Source organism: Drosophila sechellia, chromosome 2R (genome assembly GCF_004382195.2).
Source record: "Drosophila sechellia strain sech25 chromosome 2R, ASM438219v1, whole genome shotgun sequence".
NCBI classification, from domain to species: Eukaryota; Metazoa; Arthropoda; class Insecta; order Diptera; family Drosophilidae; genus Drosophila; species Drosophila sechellia.
In genome coordinates, this window is record NC_045950.1 from 15,841,917 (window position 1) to 15,857,868 (window position 15,952).

The 15,952-nt window shown below is 43.1% G+C and overlaps 1 protein-coding gene and 1 long non-coding RNA gene across 2 annotated transcripts; one reads left to right on the forward strand and one right to left on the reverse strand.

Annotated features, from left to right (window-relative positions):
- The first annotated feature begins 51 nt into the window (after nucleotides 1-51).
- On the forward strand, nucleotides 52-724 carry LOC116800583. Its single transcript, XR_004361486.1, has 2 exons — nucleotides 52-235; nucleotides 314-724. It is a non-coding gene; the product is annotated as an uncharacterized LOC116800583 (long non-coding RNA).
- A 7,874-nt stretch (nucleotides 725-8,598) lies between these two features.
- LOC6610007 (general odorant-binding protein 56h) lies at nucleotides 8,599-9,198 on the reverse strand. The gene is made up of 2 exons (XM_002034592.2): nucleotides 9,104-9,198; nucleotides 8,599-9,037 (listed from the first exon to the last, which is right to left on the reverse strand). The coding sequence occupies exons 1-2, from the start codon at nucleotides 9,158-9,160 to the stop codon at nucleotides 8,696-8,698; spliced, it is 399 nt and encodes a 132-aa protein (XP_002034628.1). The 5' UTR covers nucleotides 9,161-9,198; the 3' UTR covers nucleotides 8,599-8,695.
- Nucleotides 9,199-15,952: the final 6,754 nt, after the last annotated feature.

Genomic DNA, 15,952 nt, shown 5'->3' on the forward strand with positions numbered 1-15,952 from the left:
GCCCTCCAGCCAGATGGCCTTCAATTATTTGTTGGCAAGTTTAAATTCGATTTGCATGTTACACTGTGCGACGCCCAAAACTTTGTCCACATTCGGGGGCAATGTCAAACGTGTTTAGGCAGCGTTGCATGCGAGTGGGTGAAATTTGCTAGTGAAATTAAACTTTTTCCCAACTTGTTCTGGCCACTTTTCGAGAGTGTCCCTTTTCCAACGGCCTGGGCCAGAGTGTAATCAGGTAATGGAAAACGAATAAATAAGATGTGAGTGCAGTGCTTAATTTTGGATCTCTGCTCCTCTTTGGGTCGAATTGCAGGTGCACGAACCAAATGCGGGGCCAGAGTCAATCAAGTGGTCAGATTGCGTAGCCAACTATCGACCCGAACCAAGTAACCTCACATGGGACCAAAGGTCCTTCCGGCAAATGGCATTCAAGGAAGATGGAATGCGAGGGCCGAGAAATCCGAGAATCCGAGAGCCCGAGGCGTCAACTCAGACTCAGAGTCGGAAAACGAGAATCTCGAATCGTTTTTGCATGTGACAATCATATGCAGGAGCTGAGTAATTCGCCAATATATACATGGGGCATCAACGGATATTGTATCTGTGGAGCGAAGCATGTGCGGCACGAGTGTGTCGTCTATTTCACAATTTGCATTTAATATCCTTGTGTGAATAATTTACAAATGCAATAAACGTAAATGCGTTTGGAGGAAACGCACTCAGACATGGCTGGGTGCGAACCGATCCCAGTCCATCTCGCAATTCGAGCCCGAATCCAGCATGGAAATGCTCCACAAGCTCTGAGCTTCGGTGAAAATGGGATGTGTGTTATTGTGGGGGAAAACTCAATGCACGCATATTTGTATGTTGCATGTTTGCAACTGTCTCTCTGATGTTTGTGTTTGCAAATGTGTAAATGCATTCGCAGCTCGGTCGTATTTGTCTGTCTGCTGGCGTGAAATTTGCTGTAAGCAATAAGCCTGTGAGGATATTGAAAGTCACTCGTTTCTGGTATTTACTTATGCGTTTGTTTCATTCTCTGCTGCCAAATGGAATGGGAAATCGAAAGGATTCGGTGGAGTATCTATCTGCATTGGCCCGACTTGACTCGGTTTGGCTTGGCGCTTTTCACGCCACATTTGCCGGGGCAGAGTAATCGGATATTAGCCCGCCTTGCTTATTGTTATGGCATATTTATTGGTAGTCGGAATTGCACACGATGCTGCGTTCAGTTTTGTGGTTAACTTTCAGCTTTAACTGCCCCATAACTAAGGGCTTTTCCCATCGAGGAGAGCTCGTGTGGTCTGACTCTATTCCTTTTGACATCTTTGCGTGTTCTGCGTCTGCAATATCGGAATGGAAGTTTCGTATATACAACGATTGCGGTTCATTTTCAAGGATAAAAGTTCAGCAATTGTCATTTAAGCTTGCCACTGACTGAACTAGAGTATCGTAAAATTATTATTTTCCCAACATAGCATCTAAAGCATCTCTAAAATAACATCTCGTTTTGGCATTGTAATCCATCAACTAAGTAAACTTCGATGAAATCTTTTGCGAAGAATTCTAAAACTATGCAACTTTGTTGGCCATGAATTATAGCCACATTTAACCTTAAATAAAGTCTTTTAAAAGTCCATAGACTTTAAGAGTGGGAGGACTTTACTTGGGTTTTTGGCGCCAACCAGCCACTAAATTGTTTACACGCAATTTCATCAAAACAATAAATCATGCAGTTGAATCGGCACAACAAAGGCGGCGACAACGACGACGTCCGCTTTCCCGCTTTCCCTTCACAGACGAACGACGTGACGTCAAGTTGACATTTGGTGAAAATCAAATCAAAAGCATTTTTCCGCACAGCGGAAGTGGCGCAAGTAGCAAGTCAAACTTGGCAAACACACATTTATAACGCGAGGATATAGTAATGGGACCCACAAACACAGAAATCCCCAAGTACATAAGTATATTCCCACAACATATACACATACATATGTGGGGTATATATTTGGTCTGACTGCTTGACGGCCAGGTCATCAATCGTGTGGTTGAAAGAAGGAGCAGCCGGGCAGGCAGCTTCAGTTGCGCCATTTTATTTAATTTATAAGTATAACATTTAATATTAATTATACGCCACGTAAGCTCATTGCGCACGGCGCTGAAAAGCCATGTCCTTAAATGTGTGCGAATGGGTATATGCGTTGTGTGTGTGTGTGTGCGATGTGTGTGTTTGCGGCAAAAGGGCCACAGGTTTTTATTTCGCTCATTAACTATGCACGTTTGTTGGCACTGCAATGGCCACAATGGTCAACATCGGTGGGCGACCAGGGCGGGAAAACCAGGAGCACGGACAGAACGAGGAGCACGAGAAGGGGACAGGATTCTGAAACAGGAACAGCAGAAATTCCCATTAACCCTTCCTTTTCACTTTTTCTTTAGTAATGCGCAGGGAAAAGAAAAACAACCGCGAGATTGCAGTATATTTGAGCGATAAGTTGAAAGCGGTACACCCTTTGTTGGAGCTACCATTGTTATTGGAAATTTTTGATGTGATCTCTGGCGAATTACCTTTAAAAATGTACATACTCGAATTAAATAATACTGTATATACGTAGGTTGAGATAAATTTATAGTGAAGAGCTCTATCAATCAGATATTGAAAATACTTTAAAAGGTGTTCAAAAGTAAGGAATCAAATAAAATATAATGATACATACTTTCAAACACTTTCGTTAGCTATATGGAAACCCTAGATATTTCTTCGCGTTAAAATAAATTTTTTAAAAATATTTTTACAGATGAACTTTAAAATAAATATCGGTTTTGGGAATATTAAATAAAATGCTGAGAAAGGTCCACTATCGAATATATAGGGCATTTCCACAAGTGAAAGAGCCAACACGTAGCCTCCAAGTAAAAGTCCATAATGTTTAAATTGTGGCTCTCTACAAAAGCGAGAAATCAGCACAGCGAGTTTTTATTTGCATTAAGAAATTATAATTATGGCAGCTGGCACGCCCCACCTCCTCGTCGCCACCTCTCCGTCCCTTTGGAGAACGGTGTGTTTCGACCGCTTTTGGGGTTACTTTTGCCCTTTGCCGTAGTTTGTTGGCTTGTGTCTGACGGGTATACTGGTGCTCTGGATCCCTGGCTGCGTGGGGTGCGCACTTTTTTAATTGAAAAGTGCAAAATAATGTTAAAGAAAAGTAAAAAGTAGTCGTGGCACAAAGTATACGCCAAGTATCCCGGCCCCGTTCCATTACCCCACCATTTGGAATCCCGAGAGGCACGCCATCGCTTGTTTGTACTTGTGTAGGTAGCGAGTATTGTGAGCAGATGAATGCAGTTTGCTGCTTCAGTTTTTATCCTTTTGGTTTTATTTCACCGTGCCCAAGGGCTCGGAATGCGAGGGCTGGGTTGCGTGTCCCGCTTTAAGGAGCCTTCCGAGGCATAAATTGTGGCCAGAAATGAGCGTGAGGATTGCTTGTTTCTTCTTGGTAGCCTGTACTGCTTGGTGTTTTTTATTTTTCATTTGAAAGGTGGGTCCTGGTGACTCTGTGCATACTGGCTAAGGGTGGATTAATCGTTGGGGTAAACTGGTCAGTTGCGAAATCTTACAACTTTCATAAGCCAGTTTACCGGTTAAGGGCGAAATCGTGAGAAATCAGTTTTAAACCAAGTTTATTAACGTACGTAAATTAATTATTAGTATTATTAACGATTAGGTCATTATGAAAACAGAAACAAATAAATTCTCTGATACCTCTTACTCTAGAGATATAAGCCAATCTGTGCATTACGTAAAATTCAAAATCTTATTGACCAATTGATTAAATTAGATTACCCTAGGCCATAATCCGTATCATTGGCTATCGATACTATTTGGTGTGCAATCTGAAGATATTTCCTTTGGATAATCAGCTTACATAATAAGTTGCCTTTCCACACTCTGCCAGTTGTCTAATTTGCAGTGCCGGAGAATCAACACTTTGTAAAGCTGCCATAACAAGCATTAAGTGGATGAAAGCCAGCTTCCCATTTATCGGTAATTGCGTCGTTCGCTGCGATTGTCGGGGCGTTCCATCGTTCGCTCTTAGCTCGAAATGCATACAATTTGCGCTACTTATGCTAAAATCGCAGCTGCATTCCATGGCCATGGCCAGCAGTCATGGAGCACCTGGCTGGTTGGCTGACTGGCTGGAGTTCGCCATCGTCTTCAATCGACAAAGGCGGCAAAGGCCCAATGAAGCATGTAATTCGCCCAGAACTAGCGCTACAAGTAATTTCAAATTGATGGCGCGAAAATTACGACAAGCGCTGTGAGCCAAAGTTAGCAAGAAGCCCAGGCAGCGAGAACAACCGTTAGTAGGCTATAGCAGCTATATAGCTCCAGATCCCAGATCCCCCCCAACCAAGATCCACTCATCTGTGAAATGCAACTCGCAGGCGAAATTGCAGCATGCTGCATTTTATTTTGGTGCCCCGCAAACTTAATTGTGTGAGCCATCGACGACGGATGAAATTGGTTATGCCCCATGAGCCTGTGTGTGTGGCGCCTTTTAGACGGTTTAGTGCGCAAATTGGCCTACAAACTTGTCTCCATTTATCTGACTCAGTGTCAGCGGCATCTTGGGACGTTGGAGAGATCCTACACACCATATACCATATCCCATACGCAAACTTATTCCTATTTCATCGCGCGTGTTTTTGGGCCGTGGAAAACTTTGCCAGTCTGGCATAAACTGCGTGTCGAGAACACAAAATGACACTTAAGCGGTACGAGTCCTGAGCCCCTGACAATATTGAATATGCAGAGGCAAAAACACCCACACACTCAATCAGGTATCATTTAGGAGGAACCATCAATCTTGGCATCATTCTCCGACTCCGAATCCGACTTTATCTCGAGCGAAGTGCAGACGTACGCATAGATATTCGCTGGCGGCACTGGCAAATGAATTTGGCAATGTTTGCCATTGTTTGCCCAACAATAACAATCGATGTCACCAGCAGAAGCAGTCGAGAAACAGCCCAAAAGAGCCCCAAAAACTAAGTTGAATGCGGCAACACTTGAGAAAAATCCCTCTATTGTATTGCATACTCTTGGGCGCCGGTGGAAATCGCTATGGAAACAGCATCATCGCTCATGATAGAAATCATGATGACGAAATGGTATAAGGGTTGACAGTTTAAAGAAAAATGAAAGTGTTGTGTAAACACTTTTGTTGCAAGGTGTGATGTTCGACATGCCCATCAATCTGTCAGTTGCAAACAAATTTTATAGTAGTTTTTATCGAGCAATAATCGAGTGTTTCGACTCATAAAGTAGTTACATGCTTTCCAATTTATTTTCAAAATTTCGTTTACTATTTAAGCTATTTCCCAGTGAAATACAATATCTTTAATTTAATTGAAAGTATATATAGAAAATGTGCTCAAATCGGATGCTCAAAGAGATTTGTGGACCATAATATTTGCATCTCATTTACTGCGGAACTCAAGCCGCTCTTGAAAACTTTTGAACCCGAAGTGAATGACACTGGCTCTGGACAATTTAGCATGGGTCACGCCCATAAAAACGTGCAGGACCTTCAGATATTTGTGTGAGCTAAGCCCCCACAAGCATTCGAATTAACCCTTTGAGGTGGGCATTGACATGGCAGAGCTAGGGGATTGGATCGGACCATCATCCTTTCGGCATGACACGGCACGCGCTTTTGTGCGAAAATATGCAATTGAAATGTTAAATAAATAAAGGCGTAAATACTTGAAGGGTAAGCCAACAGGGCAACAAGAAGTGTGCACATCCAGGCGCTGCTGGATCCGCCAGATACACAAAAGTGCAAATACAGAGGGGGGAGCGCCGCCAGAACACGGAGTACACAGCCATCCCGTTATGCATTCCATAACTTTGCAGTCGTCGGCAGACGTTGACGCTGAACCGAATGAATGAAAATATGCAGGCAACGTGATTCCGCCACAGCTAACGGGGCGCCCAGCCCTCAAATGCGCCACTCCCACTTCCAGCGCCCTTCCAACACCCATCGCCCATTTTGCAACCTCGACCTCGACGAGGACGCCATATTGTTTGCGCGCCATTGGGAAACGTTACCGTTAGCCATCGCCATCAGCATCCGTTACCTTCTTCGCAGTTACCTGTTACACCCGAAGAATGGCTAAATGAAAGAAATGAGTTTGTAGCATGCTTTGTAGACGTAATTGCTAAAAATTTGGTACTATTCTGTAATCCCTAATTTTTCTCTAAAATATAACTATATTCAAATTTAATTCGTTGTTGAACGACCTAGACTGATTATTTTGTCGAGCAATTTAATGGATATCTTAAAATAATTTCCTTTCAACATACATTTTCTCTCAGTGCATTTGGTACCTGCTCGGCAACAGCAAAAGCAACAGCCCAGCAAAAGCGATAGCAAAAGCAACATTCGTTTGCTGGTATTTTCTGTCGAGTTCAGCGTAAATTCATTCATTTCCACTTGAATTTACAATTATGCGAAACTGTTGTTGAATGGGTTTTGACTTGGCTGATGCCGAGCTGGGATTGGATTCGAGTGGAGTTGGGTTTTTCGGGGTATTTCTGCATTTCCCTTAGTCTATCACGGTTTGTGCATATTTCCTGCTTTTGCCATTGGCAGCAGCATCAGCAGCTTGGCTGTTTAGCTTTTAATAAACTGCGGTCGGAAGGTGAAGTCGATGCGAAATCTGAATGCCAAGCAGTTTCCTGGAAATTGTCAACAGCAGCGGCAAGGAAGCTAGTGAAGGGCATGTTGCCTTGGCAACGTCCAAATCAGCGATCCTGCTCACTGAACTCCTCTTGGTATGTAATTAAGCTCATGACTTTGGGTGTGAAACTGACGGATTATAAGTAGGAAGCTGTATACGCTGAGAAAAATTGATTCATGCTTCCATTTCTAAAATGTGTGTCCTAAGTATTAGACCTATAATTATTTAGTTTATATAATTGTTCCATGACGTTCAAATTTGCGCTGTGTGCACTAATTTTCAGCCTTTTGAAACCCCAGTAAGAAGTCAAATGTGTATATTACTTAATACATAAATATTTTATGCGATGAAAGATATATACGCTTAGTTTCCAGATCTCTTCTTAAACCGATGAGTTTGCAACTGGGTTCGAGAGCTCTTATCCCCCGCAAAGTAACTTTTTAGCAACAACTTTTCCAGGCCCGGGCCAAAACCATTTCAGGGCTCAAACTTTCCAGCTGGCAACCAGTGCAATTCAATGTCACATCCTTGAAAAAAGGGGTGCATAAAAAGCGAAGGAAGCCCGGTGGCCAGAAAAAATCGGCAAACTAAAGTTCTGTTATTGAAAGTTCATCGATGAATGTGAAAGGAAAACATCTACCTCCAGTTCCATCGCCTACTCCTTTTTCCCCGCAGCAGGCGATGTCCTGGCTTGTTGGCTGGAAGACTTGCGGCGGCTTACAGCCCATTTCCTTCTGCTATTTTCAACATTTCTAGCTCCTTTTGTGCACGGCTCTACTAATTTCCTCGGCCATTCCAGAACAGTCCAGACACAGACATCCTTCGGCTGCAAATCCTGAAGCCTGCTGCTTAGCCAACATTTGTATGTGGCCGATGCGTTGCCCAGTTCTTTGCATTTTTATTTGTATTTCATTTTCAATTGACTGGCAGCCCTTTTGCTCCTACCGACCCACCTGGAAGCAGCTCGCCCGGCTCTTTGTGCATTTCAGCATTCATCAGAGTTATTTACTTTTTAACGAGTTGATTTCATTCAATTTGTTTGCCCAGTTTTCAGTGGCTATTACCGGAGCTGTCCAGGAAACCCCTTGGCCCGAACCCGAACTTTCCTTTAAGCTGCAACTGAGCTTCATTAAAGCCAGTAACCCGGGCAGCCAACTTCTCCTTTTTAGCTTTCCATCTGGAGATATACCGATACCATTGAACTTATCGCGTTGCGAAATTTTCGGGCTCTTGTTTTTCTTTTGGCCCCCTTATAGCCGCCTGGTGCGAGGACTCCGTCAACTTTTCGGTGCCTTTGGCGATGTTCAATAAATATTTTCACAATGAAGAAATTAAAAATTCCTCGGAATACAATATGTAGCCTGCCCCCAAAAATCGCTGAGAATCCAGCCGGCAGCGTCTATTTATATATGAAAACTTAGTTTGTCTTCGATAACAAAAACATGGGGTTGCCGAGTTGGGGAATAGCACAGTGTCCCGACCCTGACAATTCGATTGAAATTGTTGCCGATGGCTATGATTTTATGAGTGCTCTGTTTGCCTTTTTGCCAAAGCGGTTCGTAATAATTAAATTGCTGGCATTTCACAGATGCTTCGGGAATATTTCACAAATTAGCCACCAAAAAGGCTAAGAGGGTCAAAAGGGAAATAAATAAGTACGGGAACTGAAATGGTAAAGTTTTAGGAAAAGGAAATATAAATGATAGGGGTAGGCAGTGTAAGATTCTTCCATATAAATTGTTTTAGGCGCTATTCTGTTTTAAATTAACAGAACTAGTTCTATCTGATGAAATTGTTGGTCTAACCCATTTAAATATGCCTGTTGAATAAAATGCACTTTTGTTCCTTTTGGAATTAATGTGTTTGATATATTAATTTCTACTGCAAGCCTTTATTGCTCTTGGAAGGATTAAACTCTACTTTTCTACCGATTGGTGGGATCGTTAAGGCCCTAATTGGCTGTCTGGAAGCAGGATAGTATCTGGAAGGCCGTGTCACATGCGTTAGCCCCCTTGATCGCGCTGCACCTGTCCAAATCCCTTTCGATGACTTCCTTAAAGTTCGAGTTCGCATAGTAAGACTTAACCTTGTCGGTCAGCAGTTTGCCTGTGGAGTCCATGAACCCGCTCTTGACCAGAATGCACTGTGAAGAGCACTTCACATTGTCCTTGGCATCCTCGGCCTTCACCTTGCCCGATTGCAAGTCAGCCAGGTCCTGGGGAGTGACGCCGTTCTCCTTGAGGCAACCCGTCACCAGTTCCTTGGACACCGAGCTGTCTATGTTGGCTTGCTCCTGTGCGTCATAATTGGTATTCATATTCATTTTTTTTTCACTGGTACATTGAAATACCCAACTTACCGCCAAAATTCCCGAAAGGCAGCCGAGCAACAGAGTCAATGCGAATGCAGCCCTCATTTTAGTTCACTTTTTCGTTTACTAATCGCTAGCTAAAATTACATCGGTTTTTATAGTTCGGTTAGCACTTTGCGTGACGCTTAGAATTTGTCAATTCTTATTGTGCCGCATATTGATTATCACTAAAAGTAGAGACGCATTGGTCACGCAGACTGATTAACTCCAAAAGTTAATGCCACTGTCAAGGTGTCTAACCTAAAGGTCAAAATAATTACTATTAGGAAAGACTCTTTATTTTTGCTTTAAATAGCAATGCATTCTGAAGAATCCATACAGTGAGTCTGAAAAGTGCACGGCTTATTCTAAATAGGAAATTTTGAAAAGAAACCATAAGTATTACAATTTGCATTCCCTCGATTTTTAAAATATTGTTTCTGCGATCATTAGAAGTTCCCAAGCTTATTTTATAAATATCTGCGAAAGTTTTGTGTTCAAGAAATAATTGTTTACATTGTATTGCTTAATTATTTCACTTCTCCTACATTTTAATATATTCAAATTAAGATAATTAAGTTAAGGTTCCAAGCTTGGCAGGGCATTAGAATATCAGGTAACAAAACACGTTCAGATATTTAATAATTACGGCTGATATCTGCTTAATTATGCATAATTTATTGTTCATTTTCGGGTGATTATTATCGGCATGCATTTGTTTAGAATGCTCAAAGGCTATTAACGTATGGGTCAACTGAACAATTTGCCAATTTACTGCACTGCAATTTTCGTTGAAAATACCTTGATTAATTTTCACGCTCACCCTAGTGCATATTTTAATTGGAACGAAAGGGATTCACTGTCCCAATGGCTGTTAGATAACTCGGATATTTCGTAATTGCATTTGTACGGTTTTATGGTAATTGGCTTTTTTGCACAAGCAGTGCGGCTAATGTTGCTATAATACCTATTAGCACTATGAATATTATTATATATTTCATATAATATTCGCGTGGTGCGGACATTTTCATTTACTTTAATGCGTTTTCAAACTCTAATTGAAATCCTTTTAGAGTAATTGCAAAAAATGTAATAGCTCTCAGCGGGCAAGGAGCCGGCTTTAGTTGTCGGCTTTCCATCTCACAGTTGGTAATTAGAAGAACAAACTAATTTAGTAAATTACTATTTAGTGGCCCCTTTCGCATGGGCCACTTGGCCACAACATCTGCGGTCCACAAAACGTAGTTTTTGGGCTTTGAAGTTGCGGGCTTTGAATTGCGCCAAAGAACATTCGAACAAATGGCATCCTTTGAGTGTTTGTAGGTGTGTATCCGTGTGTACACATTGCAATTGCTGTCGAAACATCAAAGCTATGCGAGTTTTCCAGTTGACTTCATCAGTAGATTGTGTGAAGTATGCCAAAAATGTGTTGGAAGCGCTCGACTCGACCCGTTTTTCCATTTTCCTCCGCCCGAGCGAGTAGTTCGGCCAACCCGGCTTAAAGTTGCCCTTTAAGCCCCCGGACGGAATGTTGGGCCACTTCTCCGGACTCCGGACTCCAGGCACGTGCTGCCAAACCGGAAGGAACACGCGCCCAAGTCCGGACTACGAAACGCTAACGCGATTGGCCCCGGTGAAATCCAGTGCGCATGGTAAAATAATATTGGCCAAGCTTTTAAAATACATTTTACATCTACTTCAGTATAATTGACGCGTGGCCTTTGTGATATAGTCGAGGAAATTTGAGATCGAAGGCTCATCGAAAAAAAAAAGTGCTCCGCGGGCAGGCAAGCGATTCAATTAGTTTAACGCCCCAAGGGCATTAGCAATCATCTTACAGCAAAAATGGTGAGCCAATTGAAATCTCGAATTAGTCAAAAAAATATCCCGTGCTATATGAAACAACAGGTTCAAATGTGAGTAAAGAATGAACCAACCAACTTTAATATATGAATTATATATAAGTTAAACCTACAATTGAAATGAATTTAATGAAAGTGTAAAAATTGGGCCCCAAAAACATGTTTTGTTAGATTTGTCCTCGCTCTACTTGAAAATTCTATTCCCCTGGAGGGTTGGTGCGTCCATTTCAGGAGCCTACGCAAAAAGTGCGCAATCGAAATAACATAATTCACCTGGCAGGACCAACTTAGCTTCTCCTGAACCAAAGCCACAAATTCTGGCACAGGATAAATATGAAATGCAGCCAGGCAAAGGAAGCCAGCACAGACCATTGACAGCCAGAGTGGGCGAAAAATTTGGTGCGGCAGTCGGGGTGTTTTCCCGATTTGTCCTGCTGTTTAAAAAAGCAAACTAGACCAGGCCCGTAATATGTCCTCCGGCTTAGCGGCCATGTGTTGGTGTATGGCCAGCTATTCGGGCTATTGTCTGACTACGGCTTTACAACTCATAAACAGCAGACGGCCCACTCCTCGCTGGTAATAACAGTTTATGCTCGGGGCTCTGTCCAAAAATTGTCCACATCTCGTTGTTTAATTTTTTTTTTTTCGTCGACCCACCCTCTGTTCCTCTTCTTGATAACAAGTATTTTTACATGTGCTAAAAAAACAGAGAAACGGACTAAAGTCGGGGGGCCATCTTCATAGGAAGATGGAGCTGCCCTCAGGCCCATCCCCAATGGGCTCTTCCAATTTTTGGCCTGACTGCATGTGCGTTTATGACTTCATAATGGCCAGAAATGGGGATCAGCTAGAGCAGGAGCAGGAAGCAGGGAGCAAGGAGCATCATCTCACCCCAAGGATATGCGGAGCATTGCGGGGTGGTTGCTCCTGCTTCTGATCCTGAATCCGCCGCTGCTCCGGCTATGGATTTGCGTAGGCGTAGCGTTAACATGCGACTAAGTCCTTTTATATCCCGGAGCATTCGCTTAGGCTTTCGGCTCAGCCTCAGTTTTCATCTATCCAGCTCCAGCCTCAGCCACGGCTACATATCTTGGGTCTTAGACCATCATCAATTGCTGTCCCCATGGTGTAGTTAGGCCCGTGGCCCGAAACTCCGAAACCCCGGTCCCGGCTTATATAGGCCAGCAGCAGAATTTAATGCCGACCTCTGGGAGCTATTGCGGCCAGGCCAGGACCAATGGCCCAGCAACAGGAGTGATGCTCCCCATCCTCGCCATCTTGCCGTGCATGTTTTATGCTCATGTGTGTGCTGCGCCCTGTGTTTTATAAACAATTTTAAATTGCCGGCCCCCGAAAATGAGGCTGCTTTTGCTCCTTTGTAGGCAAATTGTTTTATACGAGTATACGAGTTGGCTGCTCTGCAGTTTATTGGCCAGGTCCAGATTGACGGGGAGTCTGGGGGCCGCATAACTTTGCATAATCCCAGCGAAACTGAAACTATGTGGCAACACAATGCGCCACATTAACTTGCAGCCCTCAGGAGCTCTCACACTATGTAGTGTATTGGGTATAAATCTCGGCAGGAGATGAATAAAATCCAAGATGATGCGGAAAAAATTAGAAATAAGCGCAAAATAATAAACCATTCAGCGCGCCAAAGTCTCAAAAATAATATAAATTGCTAAAAAAAAAGAAAAGAGAAACAAAACCCGAACGAGGAGACAAACAAACAGTCGTCGTAGCCGTGGATACGGCAATGCGCCATGTGGCACACATGCTGCACCACTCAACCACCACTCAGGCACCGAGTCACCCATGCCACCCGAACCACCCATACCAGTCCCAAATCCGTGCTCCACCTTTGGAGGCACCCGGCAGACCGCATGATTTCATCTTTCGCTTTCGTGCAGACAACTTTCGCGAGGAATCCACGGACCGGGGAATGTGGAAATACCCTATTGTAAAGGGGAAGTGAATTCTAATAGTGGTTTTAGTTCAGTTGAGTTTTCATATCTAATAATAGTAGTTGTGTTGCTCAATTTACCTGGATTACTTTTAACTTTCTTGCAAAATATATTGTAGCATATTTTTAGACACCTTTATAAGATATATTATGGTTAGGCAAGAAACAATTTTGAATAGTGTTCTTCATCTAGAGTATCCTAGCCTCGTTGTTTAGCCCACTGGGAATACGAAATTAATTTTTTCATTAAATTCGCCTAAGCAAATGCTAGCCCTGCCATAGAAAAGAGTATGGGAGAGATGATTTATGGAGCAGACTTCATAAAGTTCATAAATGTCGCGGCAAGCAGGCGGTTCGCAAAAAGAGGTGTGTGTGCGTGAGCAAGTGCCAGTGTGTGTGTGTGTGCGTGTGTATCTGTGTGTTGGTGAGACAGACACTACAACAACAAAAGCAACATTAGTAACCACATTCATGCATTTGACACTTTCACCTAGCAGAAAAGGGGAGGGGCGCAGTTTTGCGCATTTAATTAACTAAAATGCTATAAATATGATTTTAAATTAATTTACTTGCGTGAGTTATTAAATTACAAAATGCACGGTGTGTTCGCATTGGAGTGGCTAATGAAAAGTAAAGAGAATTGAGGCCTAATGGAGGATGGTTTTGGCTATGGGTGGCCGACCTAGATGAAATCTGGCAAAGTGCCATCTTGTGTTCCAGATTTCTAGAATCTAGATTTTGGCAAATTTATATACGCCTTTGATATACATATTCCCCGATGTCCTATGGTCTGTAATAATTTATTTCCTAATTTTTAGCGTTGATCTCTACATTTTCTTTAGCTGCAATTTCATTTGCGTTCCACCTGGTTTTCCCAAATTCAATCTCCATCTTTCAGTGTTATGGCAGGGCCAACAGAAAGAAGGCTAGCAACCATCAGAAACTAATTTCGTGTTGCCCATGGAGCCTGGCACCTTACACACTTTCCGATGTCCTTGTCCCCAGACGAAACCGATGGCTGAAAGCTGCCAACCGCATTTGAGCCGCCGTCGGGCGTTTCGGAGGGTATTAAATTGTCTGGTCGCATATCGCGGCGTAGTCAAATTTCCGCCGTACAGCCAAACACTCCCAAAAACCCACGAACACTCACGTGGAAAGCCAGGGGCAAAGAGCCGGGGCAATTGCAATCTCCAATTTCAATCAAAAAACCGCCGGGTGGCGGATTCAAACGCCCTCAGTTGCAGATGCAGTTTCAGATGGAGGTGCACAGGAAAAAGATTAGGTATAGCTAATAAAATGCAGATCTTAAGAAGCCGGTGGATCTGGCTGTAAGATTTGAACTTTGGCTAGAATAAGGGCTATCCATGACATTACGATTGTAATGTTCTGAGAGAAAGATGCTCTATTTAACTTCTCTCAGTGCATAGTTGCAGGTGCCTCTGATGCGAAGACCCCAAAGCTGCTTCGGAATGAAAGTCAATATAAAGGTTGATACATTGCGCAGCGGAACTGAGTGGAGCGGAACCTTTGATGCGATGCATCAGCCGGCTGCTGACACACCAGCCAGGTTGATAAGCCGTCGAGCAGTCGATGAAAAGGCGGATTGAACTCCTGCGCTCCTTTTTGGTCCTTCGGATTGTCATTGCTGCTGCATTTCCCTGTGCGGAGGGGCAAGGAGGAACATCAATTTTGAGAATACTTCCACTGCGACAGAGCATTTTATTAGTCAGCCCGAAATGGGGATTCCGCAATATGTAAGTATATGCTCACTTTTCTGTCAGGCTTATGGGCCCGCCAATTTGGCCTGATTTGTCAGAATTGATTGGTGTAATCCTAGTGGCAACTTTCTCAGCCTTATTGACAGGCTGTCCCATAAAATGAGGAGCTGATGATGATTAAAACCTAATTATACGGCAAAAAAGAAAGAATTTTCAATGTGTTTTGAATATTTATGAATTCGTTAGGAAACCTAAAAAACATTTTCCAGCCACACCCACAAAAAACAGTGCAAAAGTTTGCCAAGACAAAACAGGAAGAACGGATACCGAAAAAAAAGGCGAAAAATATTGTCAACAAAATTTTTGTTGTTTGCTAAGAAAAAAGTGGAAGCGTCGAAAAAATTAAGCGGAAAAGGCAGCAGAAAATATCACGTAATATAAAAACCACTTTGATGAATACGCCGTGTGCATATAAAGCAGCTTTCAGTCCTGAGAGCTTGACAAAAGGGCGCGAAAGTGTCGCCATCGTGGGCGTGTTCCCTGCTGGTGGGGTGCGTGGCCCTGGAGGCGAGACTTGGCGACGCCTTTGTGAGGAAAACGTAGACAAGACGCAGTCCTTGCGAACCGAGCACTTGTTGTGCTCGGAGGCAGGATGTAGTTGCGGCTTACGCGGCGTATGCGTAACGACATTGATTGGCCGTGGATTGAAGTTTGTCGGCAATGAGATAAGGAATTGCTTACGTATACGGGTGGAGTTAGGGATGCATCAAATATGCTTATAATTGTAAGTAAGCGCGATTTTCAGGGATTAAGCTGCGCGATGAGCGCTGCATAAGCAGCAGATAAGCTGAGCAAAGAAAATTCTATCATTTAAATGTTTTACTTATGTATTCATATCGAAGAAATGTTTCCAAGGTGAATTTTAGAGCAGGCCCAAAAGGTAAGCAACTGGTTAGGATCATTTTTGATTTCAACTAAGCCAATCATAAATAAAGTTTTATCATTTTAGAGAGATTTGCCCATCCGCAATGACCGTAATTTCCATAATCAAATTGGCCCACAAAGTGCCGTGACCCCCATACTCACTTTGCTATCCAATAAAACCGAATGAGTTGAAGGTTGGGTTGGGCATAGTTCGGTGTGATATGCACATCTCGCTGCCCAGAACGCCGCAGCCTCATCAAAAATTCGAAAGCAATCAGCTCAGAAATCACCTCAACGCCAACCTACAAACTTCCCGGAGGCAGCACACACTACTTAAAAATTCCACCTGCTCATAAATTGGCGTTGCACCCCCCAAAGAAAACGGATATGC